This window comes from Ictidomys tridecemlineatus, chromosome 6 (genome assembly GCF_052094955.1).
Source record: "Ictidomys tridecemlineatus isolate mIctTri1 chromosome 6, mIctTri1.hap1, whole genome shotgun sequence".
NCBI lineage: Eukaryota > Metazoa > Chordata > Mammalia > Rodentia > Sciuridae > Ictidomys > Ictidomys tridecemlineatus.
This window is the reverse complement of record NC_135482.1, coordinates 162,913,746-162,930,633: the sequence shown is the minus strand read 5'-3', so window position 1 is coordinate 162,930,633 and position 16,888 is coordinate 162,913,746. Positions and strand designations below refer to the sequence as shown.

Sequence of the window (16,888 nt, the reverse complement as noted above, 5' to 3'; positions counted from 1 at the left end):
CTTTAATTAACCTGACATAAAGGTAGCCTGTTTCATGGCAAGAAAATACCAGAGAATATTCTAGGATTAGGATAAGAAAAGTACATACCCTCGATTAATGCTGAATTGTTACTTATAGTGGCTTCATTCACTAAAATCATTGCTTGTATATATTCTGTCAAGGAGGGGAAAAAGGAATGAAAATAATCAGCATCATCCTCACCTTTATTCACAATACCAGCAATTATGTTGAAAATTTACATACTTTATCTCATTTAACCTCACAACTCTCCTTAGTGGTTTTTTTTTTTTTTTCCGGGGGGCAGGGGACTGGGGATTGAACTCAAGGGTGCTTAACCACTGAGCCACATCTCAGCACTTTTTATTTTGAGATCATCTCACTTAGTTGATTAGAGGCTGGTCTTGAACTTGTGGTCTTCCTGAGTAAGCCTCCCAAATTGCTGGGGTTAAAGGTATGTCCAGCATACCCAGTCTAAGTGGTTCTTATAATTACATGCATTAGAGACAAAGAAACTGAGGCTCATGGACTAAGCTATTTATTCTAGGTCATACAGCTAGAGGTGGTGGAAATGGATTCAAATGTACATTTATCTGACTTATGAAGGCTTGAAAAGGAATATTAAAACAGTACTATGTTGTTTTTACTAATACATAATAGTAAATGTACATTAATAGTAAATTAATGTCTTAAGAACAGAAATGTCACCAGAAAGTATTAAAAATAGTTGGGGAAATTTTTGCTTTAAAACTGTGTGTCCTGCTGGGTGCACTGGCACACACCTGTAATGCCAGTTATTAAAAATACTAAGGCAGGAAGATGGAAGTTCAAGGCTAGACTACAACTAATGAGACACTGTCTCTAAAAAAAAAAAAAAAAAAAGAAAGAGTTAGCTTGATATGAGAATAAATAAATTCAAATAAATTCAGTAGTTATTTCTCATAAGTAATCAGAGTCATCCATTATTACAAAATGTCCACAGTTTTCCTAGCCTGGGGCACAAAAAAGAGCAAACAGACAAATATTAGGTTGTCAGAAAACAAATAAAAATTATTTTACTTTTAAAACAAAGGATGCTGGAAGTAGAATTACACAGTATTGCCAGTGGCAACATTAGGCATATTGATATACCTTTATTTGTGGCAGACCTATTTTTGATCTTCTGCTTAAGTGACTGTAGCACATTTTGCACTTTTTCAAATACAAAGTCCACTTTTCCATCATCTTCCAGTTCCATCCAGAAAGTTTTTGCATCACCTAAAATAAAAATAGGTAGGTTAACAATCCCAGAGTTTAATAGAAACAGACTCATTTCCGCAGGGCATAGGTTATAGAAAAACCCACGTGGTTTCTAAATAGAATCAAATTCAATTGGTCTGTCACTTTCTTTGAGGAAAAAATTTTGGTCATCTTTCCTAATAAAAAACTAGAAACAAAGAATATGATTCAAGCGTCTCACCTGTTTCTGCTAACTTTAAAAATATATTGCAATATCAAAGTGCATAAATACATTCTACTATCATGTATAACTAATCAAAACAAATTTTTTAAAAAGGAAAACACTGAAATAAATTTCAAATACAATAACTGTGAATGACATTCTTTCTGGGTTAAAGGGAAAGAGTTATATTTGGTGAGTTTTTCAAAAAGTTTATGAAAACTCTCCCTTCTCCAATTTTAAGAACTACTGTCTAACTCTAATTGTAAAAGACTATCAAATAGTGTGCTTAAGAGACAATATTATGGGGCTGAGATTGTGGCTCAGCAGCAGAGCTCTTGCCTAGCAGGGGCAAGACCCAGGTTCTATCCTCAGCTGTCTCTAAATAACAAAACAGGACTGGGAATGAGGCTGAGTGGCCTAGAGCCCCCCAGTTCAATACACAGGAGAGAGAGGGGAGAGAGGGGAGAAAGGGAAAAGAGAGGGGAGAGAGGGGAAAGAGAGGAGAGAGAGGGGGGGAAAAGAGGAGAGAGGAGAGAGAGGGGAGAAAGAGAGAAGAGAGAGAGGAGACAGAGGAGAGAGGAGAGAGATGGGACAAGGAGGGGAGAGAGGGAAGAGAGGGGAGAGAGGGGAGAGAGAAGGGGAGAGGAGGGAGAGGAAGGAGAGGAGATACACATATACATATATTGCAGGCTAACTTGTAGCTTAGTGCTTGCCTAGCATGCATGAAATCCTCTGGGCTCAATGAGAGGAGAGAGAGGAGACAGGAGACAGAGGAGAGAGAGAAGAGAGAGAGAGAGAGGAGAGAGTGGGGGAGAGAAGGGGAGGAGGGGGGAGAGAGGCAGGAGAGAGGAGAAAGGGGGGGAGAGAGGGGAGAGGAGAGAGAGGAGTAGAGGGGAAAGACAGGGAGACAGGAGGGAGAGAAGGGAGATAGAGGGGGGAGAGGAAAGAGTGGGGAGAGACAGAAGAGGGAGGAGAGAGAGGAAAGAGAGGAAAGAAAGAAGAGATATACATATATTGCAGCCTAACTTGTAATTTAGTGCTTGCTTAGCATGCATGAAGTCCTCTGGGCTCAATGAGAGAGGAGAGAGAGGGGAGAGAGAGAGAGGAGAGAGAGGGGAGAGAGAGAGGAGAGAGAGGGGAGAGAGAGAGGAGAGAGAGGGGAGAGAGGGGAGAGAGGGGAGAGAGGGGAGAGAGGGGAGAGAGAGAGGAGAGAAGAGAAAGAGGAGATATACATATACATATATTGCAGGCTAACTTGTAGTTTTGTGCTTGCTTAGTATGCATGAAGTCCTCTTGGCTCAATAAGAGGAGAGAGAGGTAGGAGAGAGAGAGAGAAGAGAGAAAGAGGAGACAGAGAGGAGAGAGGGGGGAGAGAGAGAGGAGAGGGAGGAGAGAGAGGAGATATACATACATTGCAGGCTATCTTGTAGCTTATTGATTACTTAGCATGCATGAAGTCCTCTAGGCTCAATGAGAGAGGAGAGAGAGGAGATATACATATATTGCAGGCTAATATGTAGGTTAGTGCTTGCTTAGCATTCATGAAGTCCTCTGGGCTCAATGAGAGAGGAGAGTAGAGAGAGAGGAGAGAGAGAAGGGAGAGAGGAGAGAGAGTGGGGAGAGAGTGATGAGAGAGTGAGGAGAGACAGAGGAGAGAGGAGAGAGAGAGAGGAGAGAGAAGAGAGAGAGAAGAGAGAGGAGATATACATATATTACAGGCTAACTTATAGCTTAGTGCTTGCTTAGCATGCATGAAGTCCTCTGGGCTCAATGAGAGAGGAGACAGAGGAGACAAAAGAGAGAGAGGAGAGGGCAGAGAGAGAGAGGAGATATACATATACATATATTGCAGGCTAAGTTTTAGCTTATTGCTTGCTTAGCATTCATGAAGTCATCAGGGCTCAATCCCCAGTACCTCCACAATGACACTATCTCTTGACTGGAAATGTAAGAAATTACTTTGCTTCAGAGTAGTAGTATAGCACACATAAAGAAGGCACTTTTGAGGTGTGAAGGATTCAATCTATAGTAGTATAGAGGTACATGGTTTCAGAACAAAACATCTCAATAACTTTTAAAATAACTAAATGTCCAATTTCTTTTCTTTCTTTCTTTTTTTTTTTTTTTTTTGGTGTGTGTGTGGTGCTGAGGATTGAACTGAGGACTTCATGCATGTGAAGCAAGTACTCTACCTCAGAGCACATCCCCAGTCCTGTCCAATTTCTTTTGAAAAGGTCTTTTATGTTAACTTCAATTAAACAAAGCAAAACTATGTTTATTTACAGGTAAGATTACATAAAGGAGCCAGTATTTCTGATGCTTGGCAACCTAATACCTTACTCAAAAATTGTAAGCATCTTTTCCTTGAGAAATAATCCTTTCAACATTGAAAACAAATATAAGGAAGGCAACTAAAATCAGCAAAAATTAAATTCATTTACACTGTTTCAAGGTAACAAAAATACCTAAGATGTTAAGCATAATTTATAAACTGTTAGAATTAATAAATAAAATTATTTAAGGGGCTGGGATATAGTTCAGTTAATAAAGTGCTTGCCAAGCATGCACAAGGCCCTGGGTTCAATCCCATGCAAAACACACACACACACACACACACACACAAACACATACACACACACATTATTTAAAATGAATAGGCTATAAGTAAAGAAGGGACATAATGATAACTGCTTAGAAGGGTCATTTGAATAGCTACTGGGAGGATTAATGAAAACAGATCCCAAACTAGTTACCAAAAAATATATATTTTCCTTAAACAAAACAACAAACCTTCAAATTTAGCAAAGAAGGCAGAATCTTCATAAGGAATGCAGTAGAGATCTCAGAGTACCAAGCTCCACTGGGAAAGTTACTTTTCCCAAAGGTAACTTTGGGAAATTAGGGTAGCCATCACTAAGTGGCCTCGGGAGGAGTTTTGTTTCCCTGTTAACATTCTGTCCTGATAACGTACAGTACAAGAAGGCTATTTTTAATTCCTCATAGCACAATTCAGACAAGGTGTCAAGATTTGAAACAAATTCACTGTGAGAAGAAAAAAGGGATAACAGGTGGTACTTAAAGGGCAGGTAGAGTCATGGCACAAAGGGTCTTAGGTGCCATGCTAAGCAACTTTACTTTCATGTGGAAGGCTATGCAAGAGTTGTAAGATCTTATGATGTATTTAGATATGTTTCTTTAAAAAAAAATTGCACAGATGGCAGTGGGAGAAGAATAGTTTCCATCTTTCTGTCTCAGGCAACCATATGGAAGATAATGCTAATCATTGGGGTAGAAAATGAAGGTAGAGGGGGTGCTGGGGTTGTGGCTCAATGGTAGAGCACTCGCCTAGCACATGGGAGGCCCTGGGGTCCATCCTCAGCACATGAATGAATGAATGAATGAATAAATAAATAGTATTGTGTCCAATCACACTAAAAAAAAAAAAGACAAGAAAATGAATCTAGAGGGATAAGTAAGATATTCAAGGAGGGATAGGCTCCTTATGCATTCAAGGTGTGCAGGCTGAAAAGTAAGATCTGATTCAGAAATACAATTTTGTAGCCCACAGTGTGAACATTCTTGCTGAAGTCATAGGGCAGGTTTAATTCTTCATGGAGAACATGTTAAGAAGTGTCTCCTGTAGAATATCAACATGTAGGAAATGAATAGGAAAAGGAACCATGATGTTTGAGAAGATAGAAGGGAAACTCAGGGGAGTAGTATCTAAGGAATCAAGGAAAGAACAGGAATAGTGATTAACAAAATATTGTTTTTCCAGATGTCATTGGGATTAAATCCAGCATTGCCATTTATTAGCTATGTGACCACATCTGTAAAATGGATACAAAAAATAGCTAGTATTTCAAAGAGTTGATGTGCAGATCAGAACATGGCAACTGGCAAGAGATTATTGTACACTTTTAAACAAAAAGTATAGTCTTCGGCAAAAGGAGTTAAGCTTTCCATTATGAACTTTTAGAGGTCATTTAGCCTAGGGAGAAAAATATTTTGTGAAGTAGATCTTTCCTAGAGTTCCTAAATCATTAAGGTTTTCACTGATATAAGCAGCAGCACCACCACTACCACCACCAACAACAAAACACTGTTTTTAGGCGAAACTACTGTTCAAAGCACTTAAAATTGATTATTGTTATTATGCTTCCTTTCATAAATACAAGTCAGTCATCCAATCTAGGAATTTATCTTGTTAGAAGTGGACATCTAGATGGGAAAGATTTTTAAAGTATTTAAAAAAAATAGTATATATACACAATAGAATACTATTTAGCCATAAAGGATAAAATCCTGTCATTTAGGACAATATATGGGTGGAAATGGAGGATATTATGTTACGTGAAATAAGTCAGGCCGAGAAAGAGAAGTTCTATACAATCTCACTCAATATGGCACCTAAGAAACATGTCTTCCCCTCCACATAAACACACTTTCTATGTCCTTCCTTTGTTGTTCTTTTTTAAGTTTTTGTTTTTTGTAGTACTGGAGATTAAACCCAGAGTCTTGCACATGCTGGGCAAGCACTCTACTACTGAACTACATTCCCAGCCCTTTTTATTTTATTTTTTAAATTTTGAAATAGGATCTTTCTAAGTTGCTGAGGCTGACCTTGAGTTTGCAATCCTCCTACCTCAACCTCCCAAGTAGCTAGGATTTCAAAATTTCAAATTAAAAATATTACAAATCTCAAAAATTGAGAGTAGAATAGTGTTTACTAGAGTCTGGGGGAGACTAGGGAGGAAAAAAAGGAAGAGAAATATTTGATCAATGTACTAAGTTGCAATTAGAGTGGAGAAATAAATTTTGGTGGTCTACTGCACAGAGTAGGGTGACTATAGACAATGATAACACACTGTACATTTCAAAAGTGCTAGAAAAAGCTATGAATGTTTTCACCACATATGACAAATGTTTGAAAAGATACATACCCAAATTTCAACATTAAACAATGTATACATGTATTGAAACATCCCAGCATACTTTACAAATATGTACCTTTTACGTTCGTTAAAAAATTAACTAGAAGGGGAGGGAGTATGGGGGCAAGAAAGAAGATGGAAGGCAATGGATGTCATTACCCTAGGTACATGTATGATTGCACATATGGTGTGGTGCTGCACCATGTACAACCAGAGAAATTAAAAGTTGTGCTGCATTTGTGTACAATGAAATAAAATGCATTCTGATGTCATATATACCTAACTAGAATAAATAAACAAATAAATTTAATAAAAATAGAAAGAATTAACTAGAGACAGGTACGGTGGCACACACCTATAATCCCAGCGGCTGGGGAGGTTGAGGCAGGAGGATTGCCACGTTTGAAGCCAGCCTCATAACTTAGTGAATCCCATGGCAACTTAGACCTCAAAATAATAAAAGAAAAAGGACTGGGGATGTGGCTCAGTGGTTAAGAGCCCCTGAGTTCAATCCCTGGCACCAACCCCTGCAAAAAAATTAACTAGGTTTGGGGTTGTAATTCAGAAGTAGAATGCTTATCTATTGTGCACAAGACCCTGTGTTCAATTCCCAGCACGCACACACACACACACACACACACACACACACACACACACACACACAAAAGAAAAAATAAAAAGTAAGTTAATTGGGCTGTGGATATATATCAGTGGTGGAATACTTGTCTGGCACTTTCAAGGCCCTGGCTTGATCTTTAGTACCATACGTACAAAACAAAAAAAATCAACCAATTAAGTTAAAAGTCATGCTAAAAAAATAAAATTAAAATACCTTTTAATAATTAGCATTAAAATCTTCTACAGGAACCAGGGCAAGTGATACAACCCTATAATCCCAGCTACTCAGAAGGCTGAGGCAGGAGGATCGCAAACTCAAGGTCAGCCTCAGCAACTTAGAAAAATATATTTCAAAATTTAAAAAATAAAATAAAAAGGGCTGGGAATGTAGTTCAGTTGTGGAGTGCTTGCCCAGCATGTGCAAGACTCTGGGTTTAATCTCCAGTACTACAAAAAACAAAAAATTAAGAGAACAATGAAGGAAGGAGATAGAAAGTGTGCCTATGTGGTGGGGGTAGACATGTTTCTGAAGGTCAGGGCTGCACTTCAGAGCACTTGCCCAGCACTCAGAGGCTTTGAGTTCCATCCCCAGCACTGCAAAAACAAACACACACACACCCTTCTGGAATCATATACAATTCCATCCTGAACTGAAGAGAAGTGGTGATGCTAAAAGACAGTATTTGGGACTTATTAAATTTGGTTTTTAGTGACTACTATTTAAAACTTCTTAGAAATGCCAATATGTTATTACTAAATTATTCTGATAGGAAATACTTAAAACAAAATTACCTAAAAAGTATCATATTAACTCGTTAATCTTAGAATCATTTAATAAAGAAGACAATAGCAATATAATTTAAGGAAACAGACTGGGAGTATAGTTCAGCTCCTGCTGATATATAAGGCTATAGATTGGATCCCAGCACCACCACCCTTGAATTAATTTAAGAAAATAAAGTCAATCAAATATAACATTCACTTCTATGTGAAATAAATGTCACTAAGCAAATCATATTTATTTGCTCTAGGTTTTAAAAAATACTGTTCCTATATCTTTATTATCTCATACTGTTTAGCTTTAATTCTCATTAAAATAGCATTTGTTCTTCATGTCTCTCTGATCATTTTTCTGTCTTCTTGCTATGTAAACCTTTAATATTTAGCAAGAAGAGGTACCAAACATTCTGATGAATCAAACTAATAAATCCAATTAACATCTTCTGTGCAACCTGACACTAAATGAATAGTCCTAAAAAGAAACATCATAGTGTCTTTGATTTCAACTGTAGCCTATGTGGATGACAACTACAATGGGGACAATTTTAGTTTCTTGCTGTTGATCTTATTTGTATATTGTATGCATTCTCAGAGTTACAATCCTGGAAATATTTGAATATAATTCACTATAAATATTTAACAAAAAATACAGGAGTAGATACTTGAAGATTAATTTTGCTACTTGTCTTCAGAATTGAAGGATACCATCTGATAACTATTCTCAGTAGTTATCATGCTAGTACATGCTAGTACCAAACATGCTAGTACTTTCCTATATAATTAGGTACAAGAAAATAACTATAAAGCAAGAAGTATAACAGCTTTGTAAATTATGTAGTTATACTATATGTCTCCCAAACTCAAAGACAGTCTTTGTAAAAGGGTAATATTCATGAATCATATTGATGTGAATTCATTTACTAGATGAAAATTTATGGAACACTTACTAAATACACTGATAATGATCTCAGGTCACAGAAACATACATTATTCTAGACCTAGAGGGTATCAAAAGCCACAGAGCTGGACATAGTGGCGCACACCTGTAATCCCAGCTGCTTGGGAGGCTGAGTCAGGAGTATCAGGAGTTCAAAGCCAGCCTCAAAAAAACAAAACAAAACAAAAAAAACACATTGTGTTCTATTGGTACAAATATATTTTAATATGTGGCTTTAAAATTCTTTTTTTTTTTTTTTTTGGTACCAGGGATTGAACCCAGGGGCACTTGACCACTGAACCACAACCCCAGCCCTATTTTGTGTCTTATTTAGAGACAGGGTCTCACTGAGTTGCTAAGTGCCTGGCCACTGTTGCTGAGGCTAGCTTTAAACTCACGATACTCCTGACTCAGTCTCCTGAGCAGCTGGGATTACAAGCATGTGCCACCGCCTGGCAGTGCATAGAATTTTAAGATAATAATGAACCTTAATGTATGCAAATTTTAGAAAATTCATTTAGGAGGTCAGGGATTCCAGTAAGGAATGTAGTCTATGAAGACAATCTAATTGTAATAACAAATAGACCACACTAAATAGCTGGGTAGAAAAGGTGCTGAACTTGGAATAGGTTTACAATTCTGATAAATCTATTCATATACACTGGAATTGGTCAGTTAAATAAATAGATAGCAGACAGTGGGTACCAAGTTTCTTACTACTAGAGTAGGAATTTATAGATTAGCAAGGATAGGAGACTAGAATGATACATGTGGTAATGGACTAGAGTTGAAAATAATATACTTTTATGTTTAGGTTAATATACATGTAGCTATAAATGTTTAGATACATGTGTATATGTACATATCTGATAATGCATGTCAGGTGAGAAAGTCTATAAACAAGGACACATACAACGAATATACTTATGCCCAGATATTGATTTCTAGTACCATTGTCCAATAAAAGGAACCATTCAAGGAATAGCTAATTCTAGGACTGTTTTAAGAAATATACAAGGTAAGCATGGAACATCTTCTAGTGACAGAAAATTAAAAAGTGCTATAAAACAAAAATAAGTAAAAAATATCTACACTGATGGGGATGAGTCAAAGGACATAAGAGCTATCTTAAACAGTTCCCAAGAGCCAAACCTGGGGCAACTTGAGGAAGAAAATACATAAATTAGTTCTGAATTGTAACCCAAATGTAAAATAAGCACCCATCAGTCAATTTATAAATAAATGATTACTTGAACAAATAAATGGGGAAAAAAAGACAAAAATTTCTCTTGCAAGAGAATTCCAATTTGTTCACACAGATATTTTCCTCTCAACCTGGGGGAGCATAAATCCTTACTTCATAAGTGTGGGCTGCAAAAAGTATGCAAAAAGTACTCCAAAGAGTATGGTAGGGGATGGTGGGGGGGAATGACTTTTTAGTAGAGAAACCTAGCAACACACCTAAATTAGCCAAGTAATCAAGCTCAATATCAACAGAGAGAAATCATGTTCAAAGCATGTACCCTTGTTGCGATGTGTTGAAAATGGCACTTTACCTCTGTAACCTTACTCCTCCAAATCACAGTCTAATCATAAGAAAAACGTCAGACAATAATTACAAAAGAGGGGCATCAAATAAAAGTATCTGGATACAAAACCAATAACAAGAATAATCTGAGAAACTACCATAGCCAAAAGGAGCCGAAGACATGAAAAGGAAATAAAATGTGGTATAATGAATGGAATCTTGGAATGGAAAAAGAGGTTACATAAATACTGAATAGACTATGGAGTTTATTTAATAATAATGTATCAATATTGGCTTATAAATCATAACATTTATCATCTAAATGAAAGATGTTAATCATAGGTGAAACTGGGTACTGGATGTATGGGAACTCTCTCAACCATCTTCTTGATTTTTCTGTAAAACTAAGAACATCTTAAAAGTAAAGTGTATTTTAAAATAACATTAGAGTTCTGATTTAAAATTCCTGATTAGCAATTAGGTATAAAGGCAATCAAAACTGGTAGCTACCTGAGGAAAAAAGTCCTTAATGTCCTCTAATTCAAAAAGTCAATTAATGAAAAACCTTGAAAATTCCACAATTTGTCTATAAACTTTAAAGTTTAACAACAAGTTCTTCAAACCTACCATTTTTTTCTTCCATCTTTTGAAGTTGTTTATTAATATAAAATTCTTCAAAATTAAGTTATCAAAAGATTGATATCAATCACTTTGATTGGAGAATATTCCTGGAATCCAATTGTAGTCTTTATGAAATCTGTAGTCTTCACAACATTATGCCATGTTTAACCCAATATTCTTTGATATTTGAATTTTCAAATAGAAACTGGTTGAAGAAACTGTCATAAATGACCACTAGTCCAACCAAAAGACAGGTCCATGCATCTTCATTGAGTGAATATATAGTTGTATCAGATCATTGACAATATCTTTTTAAAGATAAAAACCAACTCCATCTTTTGGTCCTCAAAGTACATGAAACATTCTGTAACAAAAACAATAAAGAATGGTATATATTTATTTTTTTATTTATTTTTAAATTTTTATTGTTGGTTGTTCAAAACATTACATAGTTCTTGACATATCATATTTCACATTTTGATTCAAGTGGATTATGAACTCCCATTTTTACTGGTATATATTTATAAAGAACAAAACACACAGGGAAAAAAGATAGTTTTAACAACAGCTCTTTTAAAATAGCATAAACTATTACAAAATGTATAAATTACCAAAATTAGGAAAATTACTGAGCATCACCCATGATATTATCACCCATATATAATATGGCCATTAACGTTTTATTACATTAATAACCAGCAAACTATTCCCATTTTATACTTTGTAAAAATGTTTAAACAGGGATAATGATGCTAACTACCTTATAGGTTACTGTATGGATAAGACTTAATAATCACTTAGAATAGTGCCTGACAGAAGTGAAGGATTCAGTTAATACTAGCAATTATTACTATCCTTTTAGTATGTAATTTTTAAAAGTATAGATTATAGAATTTTTATACTTTTTCACTAGTAACATCAGGCACCCTCCCACATCATTAATATTTTTACATGACTCAATGGTTATATACTTCGGTAAATAATCCACACATTAAAGTATGTTAAGAGCCAGGTGCAATGGTGCACATCTATAATCCAGCTACTTGGGAGGCTGAGGCAGAAGGATTACAAATTTGAGGCCAAACTGGGCAACTTAGCAAGACCCTGTCTCAAAATTTAAAAAAAAAAAAAAAGGGGCGGGGGGGGGGGGGCTTGGGAGATAGCTTAGTGGTAGAATGCCCGAGTTCAATTCTTAGAATAAACAAAACAAAAACCAAATCCAGTGCTGAGGTTGTAACTCAAAGGTAGAGCAGCACTTGCCTACCATTTGTGAGATCCTGGATTCAATCCCCAATACTGGGGGGAAAAATATAGGATTTTAGTAATTAAATTTTAATAAATTATTAATTACTAATGTAAATAAACCTCTATTTCAGACATGGAAACATTTTTAGATTATTATTTTCCAGTATAACAAATAATGCTGGAACAATATATTTATGAGTATCTGATTATTTCCTTAGGATATATACCTAGTGGTAGAACTAACAGATCAAAAAGGAATCAGGGCTGGAATTGTGGCTTAGAGGTAGATTGCTTGCCTCGCATGTGTGTGGCACTGGGTTTGATCCTCAGTACCATATAAAGTAAAGACATTGTGTCCGCCTGTAACTAAAAAATAAATATAAAAAAAGAATGGAATCAAAAGTTCTATCCTCAAAACGTTAGTTAACATCTTGAGAATCACCAAGAACTTTAATAAATTATTCTGTCATTTCCATAAATCATAAAAATATTGGAAGACTTTAAAACATATATAGGGGTGTGTGTGTGTGTGTGTATTAGATAGACAGTCATGCTGAAAACAAAGGAACTCTCCATAGACCAAGTCTGTGAGGCCTCTCTGGGGAAAGGAAACAGATGAGAAGCTGCAGGGATAATGGCAACCATTCACAACACAAGAAGATGCACAAGAAACTTCTCAGGACACATAAGTGCTCAAGTAAGAATCTTCAAACATCTGAAGAAGGCTATCCCATAAAAATGAGACTTCACAAGCTCATTATACAAGTATTAATACAGAACACTGAAAATAATTTTAAAACAAATGTGATTATATTTAATATCCTCAAAGAACTAAAGAAGAAAACCTCGTCCATGAATTAACATACAGTTTTGAAAACTAACCAATTAGAAATCTGAGACACAAAAACAATTGCTAAAACAAATTTAATAGATGGCTGAATAAGAGAACAGACTCACATGAACAGCTAATTAGTAATCTGAAAGACTGAACTGTGCAGTTTATGGAGAACCCAGAGCAAAGAAACAAGAGGAAATACAAAACAGAGAGAATGTACATGAGACAATACTGACTAAGAAATTCTCAGAACTGAAATACAAATAGGACCACCGAGTCCACTGAGTGCTAACTACGACACAATCGGTAATATAAACCAGTAAACAATCTGTGGTAAGTTTCAGAATACACATAATAAAGGCAGTATTAGAAATTTTAAGAAAAATCTACATTATCTAAAAGGAACATGTATAAGATTGGTAATGAGACTTCTCACCAGATAAACCAAATACAAAATGTTAAAGGAAAGTAGGTATGAACTCATAATTCTATTTCTTTCCAAGATCTCTGATACCAAAAGTAGTTTTCAACAAATTCCAAAAGAACTATGTGACATAGATCTGTCACTGAATATAAGTAAAAATCAAAATTAACATTAAGTTAAGCTCTACCTTACACTATTCTCTTGAAATTTATAAAAAACATGTGTACGGCCATACCACCTGAACGTGCCCGATCTCGTCTGAAATTTATAAAAAACAAATTTCCAAATAACCTATTATTTACAGAGGACAGCAAAGCTTTAAAAAATATCAATATTCAAAAATTTTTAAATATTGAGAAATGGAGATCAGCTGAAATAATATATATCAAACCTGAAGAAAGGGTTCTGTCAGAACAACATACAGAGAAATAGTTAAGCCTTAAATGAGTTTTTTCACTAGAAAATGAGAAAATTAAAATTATTCACATAATAATTAAATTGAAGCTGAGAAAAGAGAAACAAAATAAACAATAAATGAAAGGTATATCTGTGTATACACTAAAAAGATTTTTAAATACGCTAAAGTTCAAATAACATTATAGCAATACACATGTGAACTGAAATTTTCGAGGAAAATATGAAATACCAAATGGGCTCAAGCCAGGCACAATAGTGCACACCTGTAATCCCAATAGCTCAGGAGGCTGAGGCAGGAAGATCATGAGTTCAAAGCAAGCCATAGCAAATTAGCGAGGCCCTCAGCAACTTAGCAAGACCCTGTCTCAAATTATAAAATATAAAAAAGGACAAGGATGTGGCTCAGTGATTAAGAACCCCTGGATTCAATTCCTGGTACCAAGAAACAAACAAACAAACAATAAAAGCCCCACAAAAAAATCCAAATGGGCTCAAGAAGTAAAATACCATCTAGATAAATAAGCATAAAAAGAAATGAAAACAATAAAGATCTTGGGCTGTGGGCATAGTAAAACAATAATTCAAACAAACAAACAAAATAACCAATAAAGATCTAACCAGAGTTGCAGGCCACACAGTCCCATCCCCTCATTCCCAATATAGCAGGTCCATGAAGTTGTAGATGAACTGTACAAAGCTTTTAAGGAATGCAATTTTCTATTCTATACAAACTGTTTCAAAGTAGGAAAGATACAGAAAAATATTCAACTCTTTTTATGAAATTAGTATAATCTGAATTGTAGGAAAAAAACTCAAGGCCAAAATCACTTCCAGGTATAAATTTAAAAATGTTACATAAAGGTATCCAGTGGTATAGTAAGATTAGAGTAAGACTCAGGAATACTCAAGAATTTTAACACTGGAAAAGTTATCAGTTCAAATTCTTACATTAACAGATAAATAGAGGAAAACTGTGGTCTTAGATGAAAAACAAAGGAAAAGTTTTCAACAAAAATTAATCACTTTGAAGCCTGGCATGGTGGCACATGACTGTAATCCCATGCACTCAGGAGGATTTCAAGTCTGAGGCCAGACTCAGTAATTTAATTAGACCTTGCCTCAAAACAGAAAAATGAAAAGAACTAGGGACATAGTACAATGGTAGAACAACCCTGGTTTCAGTCCTAGTACATGGCAAGGAAGTGGAGATAGGGAGTCAATCACTTGGGGACAGTGAGGGTGCTTAGCAAACTAGGAATAAAAGAGAACCTCCTTAATTTGATATAGACTATCAAAACCTGGTAGAAAAACTTTTTAAAAAATTATATAGGATATCAACCAGGTGTGATAATGCATGCCTGCAGTCCCAGCTACTTGGCAGGCTAAGTCAGGATCACATAAACTGGCCAGCATGGGTAACACAACAAGACCCCTGCTTGTTTAAAAAAGCATGGGTAACAAGACTCTTCTCTGGTTTAAAAAAAAAAAAAAAAAGTGGGCTGGGGATGTGGCTCAAGCGGTAGCCCGCTTGCCTGGCAGGTGTCTGGCCGGGGTTCCATCCTCAGCACCACATACAAACAAGGATGTTGTGTCCGCTGCAAACTAAAAAAATAAATAAAATAAAAATTCTCTCATATTAAAAAAAAAGTACACAGTGTTCAGGACATATAAAGAATTCCTTAAATCATTAAAGTGATCCTATAGAAAATCAGGTAGTTTTAAAAATATAGTAATTGATATAAAGTATATAAGTTAATAAACATGAATAGCTATTCCAACATTAAGTTAGAGAATGAAAATTAAGAGTCATTTTTAGTCTTCAGATGTGCAAAAATTAAGATATTATTTGGGGGTTGGTCTAGACTGTAGGGAAACTGAACTCTCAAACTATTGTTGAATGGGTAAATTAGTAAAGACATTTTGGAGCAAACTTGGTAGGACCTACTAAAACTATGTTCATAACTTAAAACCAAATAATTACATTTTTAGGTGTATATCCTTCATAAATAAAAACATGTGCAAAACAAAACACAAAGACATTTCCTGCAGCAATGTTAATATGAAAAACTGCAAACAACCTAAAGTCCATTAAGAGAACAAAGCACATATCAAACAAACTAGAATTTAATGTGAAAACCACTAAAAGAGGCAGAAAGATTTCACATTAACAGGACAACTCAGACTTACACTGGAGTACTACGCAACAGGTATAATAAATGATTTCTAAATAACATGAACAATGAATAACGTGTATGTGCGGCAAAAACATTTTGGAGAGAAGAAATAAGTTGCAGAATGATTCCATTAAATACATATATGTGACTTTAGAGACTAAACTTCATATAAAAAGATTTGAAGGCTCTGTACCAGTCTTAAGTGCGATGAAGGGCAGGGGAGTAAAAGCATTCAGGGATTCTGGATCTAGCTCTTTATCTGTTAAGGTTCTAATTTTGTCAAGGGAGAATGTAAAAGTGTACTCAAGTGTACCATTTTCAGAAAGGAATCATCTATTTTAGTGTGTTACTTGCACTGCCTTCTAGAAAAGGGCCAACTTATATTTCCACCTAAGTACACTAGGAGCTTTAAAAAAAAGCTCTCTCTAGTGCAATTCACACCTTCCTAAAATTTGAAGATAAGTCAATTTACAAAACCCTCACTGAAAAATATTAGCAAGATGCAGGAAATCATAAACAAAAAAATTTAAATCACTCACAAATTTATCCTCCAGAGAAAGACGATGCTAATATTTCAGGATAACTGGGATTTTAAAATTTGTTCCCTTTTTTTCTTGTCATTTTTTTCATTTTTGAAGAAAAATTAAGTCGGTCTCTTTTGCTTCAATGTATAGTTCCTTTCCGTTTTTAAAAGGATAACACAATGTGACCATTCCTCTTGGTTCCCTATTTTAATTATGAGGATGGTAAAGACATTTGAGTATAAATCACGTGTTGGGAACGTTTTTCTTTTCTTTTTTGGATGAGGAAGCTTAGGATGTCACATTGTAAGTGGCACATAATTAGGGAACCAGACAGCCTGGTATCAAGAGCCCATGTTTTGTTTACTCTACCGCCTCAAAGTTAGCCCTCTTTGCTTGGGCTCCTTCCTTCATA

At 35.5% G+C, this 16,888-nt stretch overlaps 1 protein-coding gene across 5 annotated transcripts in view; it reads right to left on the bottom strand.

Annotated features, from left to right (window-relative positions):
- Setdb2 (SET domain bifurcated histone lysine methyltransferase 2) overlaps positions 1-16,888 on the bottom strand; it is a 43,780-nt gene that overhangs the window by 26,076 nt on the left and 816 nt on the right. For 2 of the 5 annotated variants that reach the window (XM_013360738.4, XM_078016023.1), the window contains exons 2-4: positions 10,864-11,221; positions 1,130-1,255; positions 89-154 (exon numbers count right to left, since the gene is read on the bottom strand). In XM_013360738.4, coding sequence (XP_013216192.3) covers positions 89-154; positions 1,130-1,255; positions 10,864-10,879 — 208 coding nt within the window. In that variant the 5' untranslated portion in view covers positions 10,880-11,221. The remainder of the gene's footprint in view (positions 1-88; positions 155-1,129; positions 1,256-10,863; positions 11,222-16,888) is intronic. The other 3 variants (XM_021729761.3, XM_078016024.1, XM_021729760.3) reach the window with 2 other exon arrangements.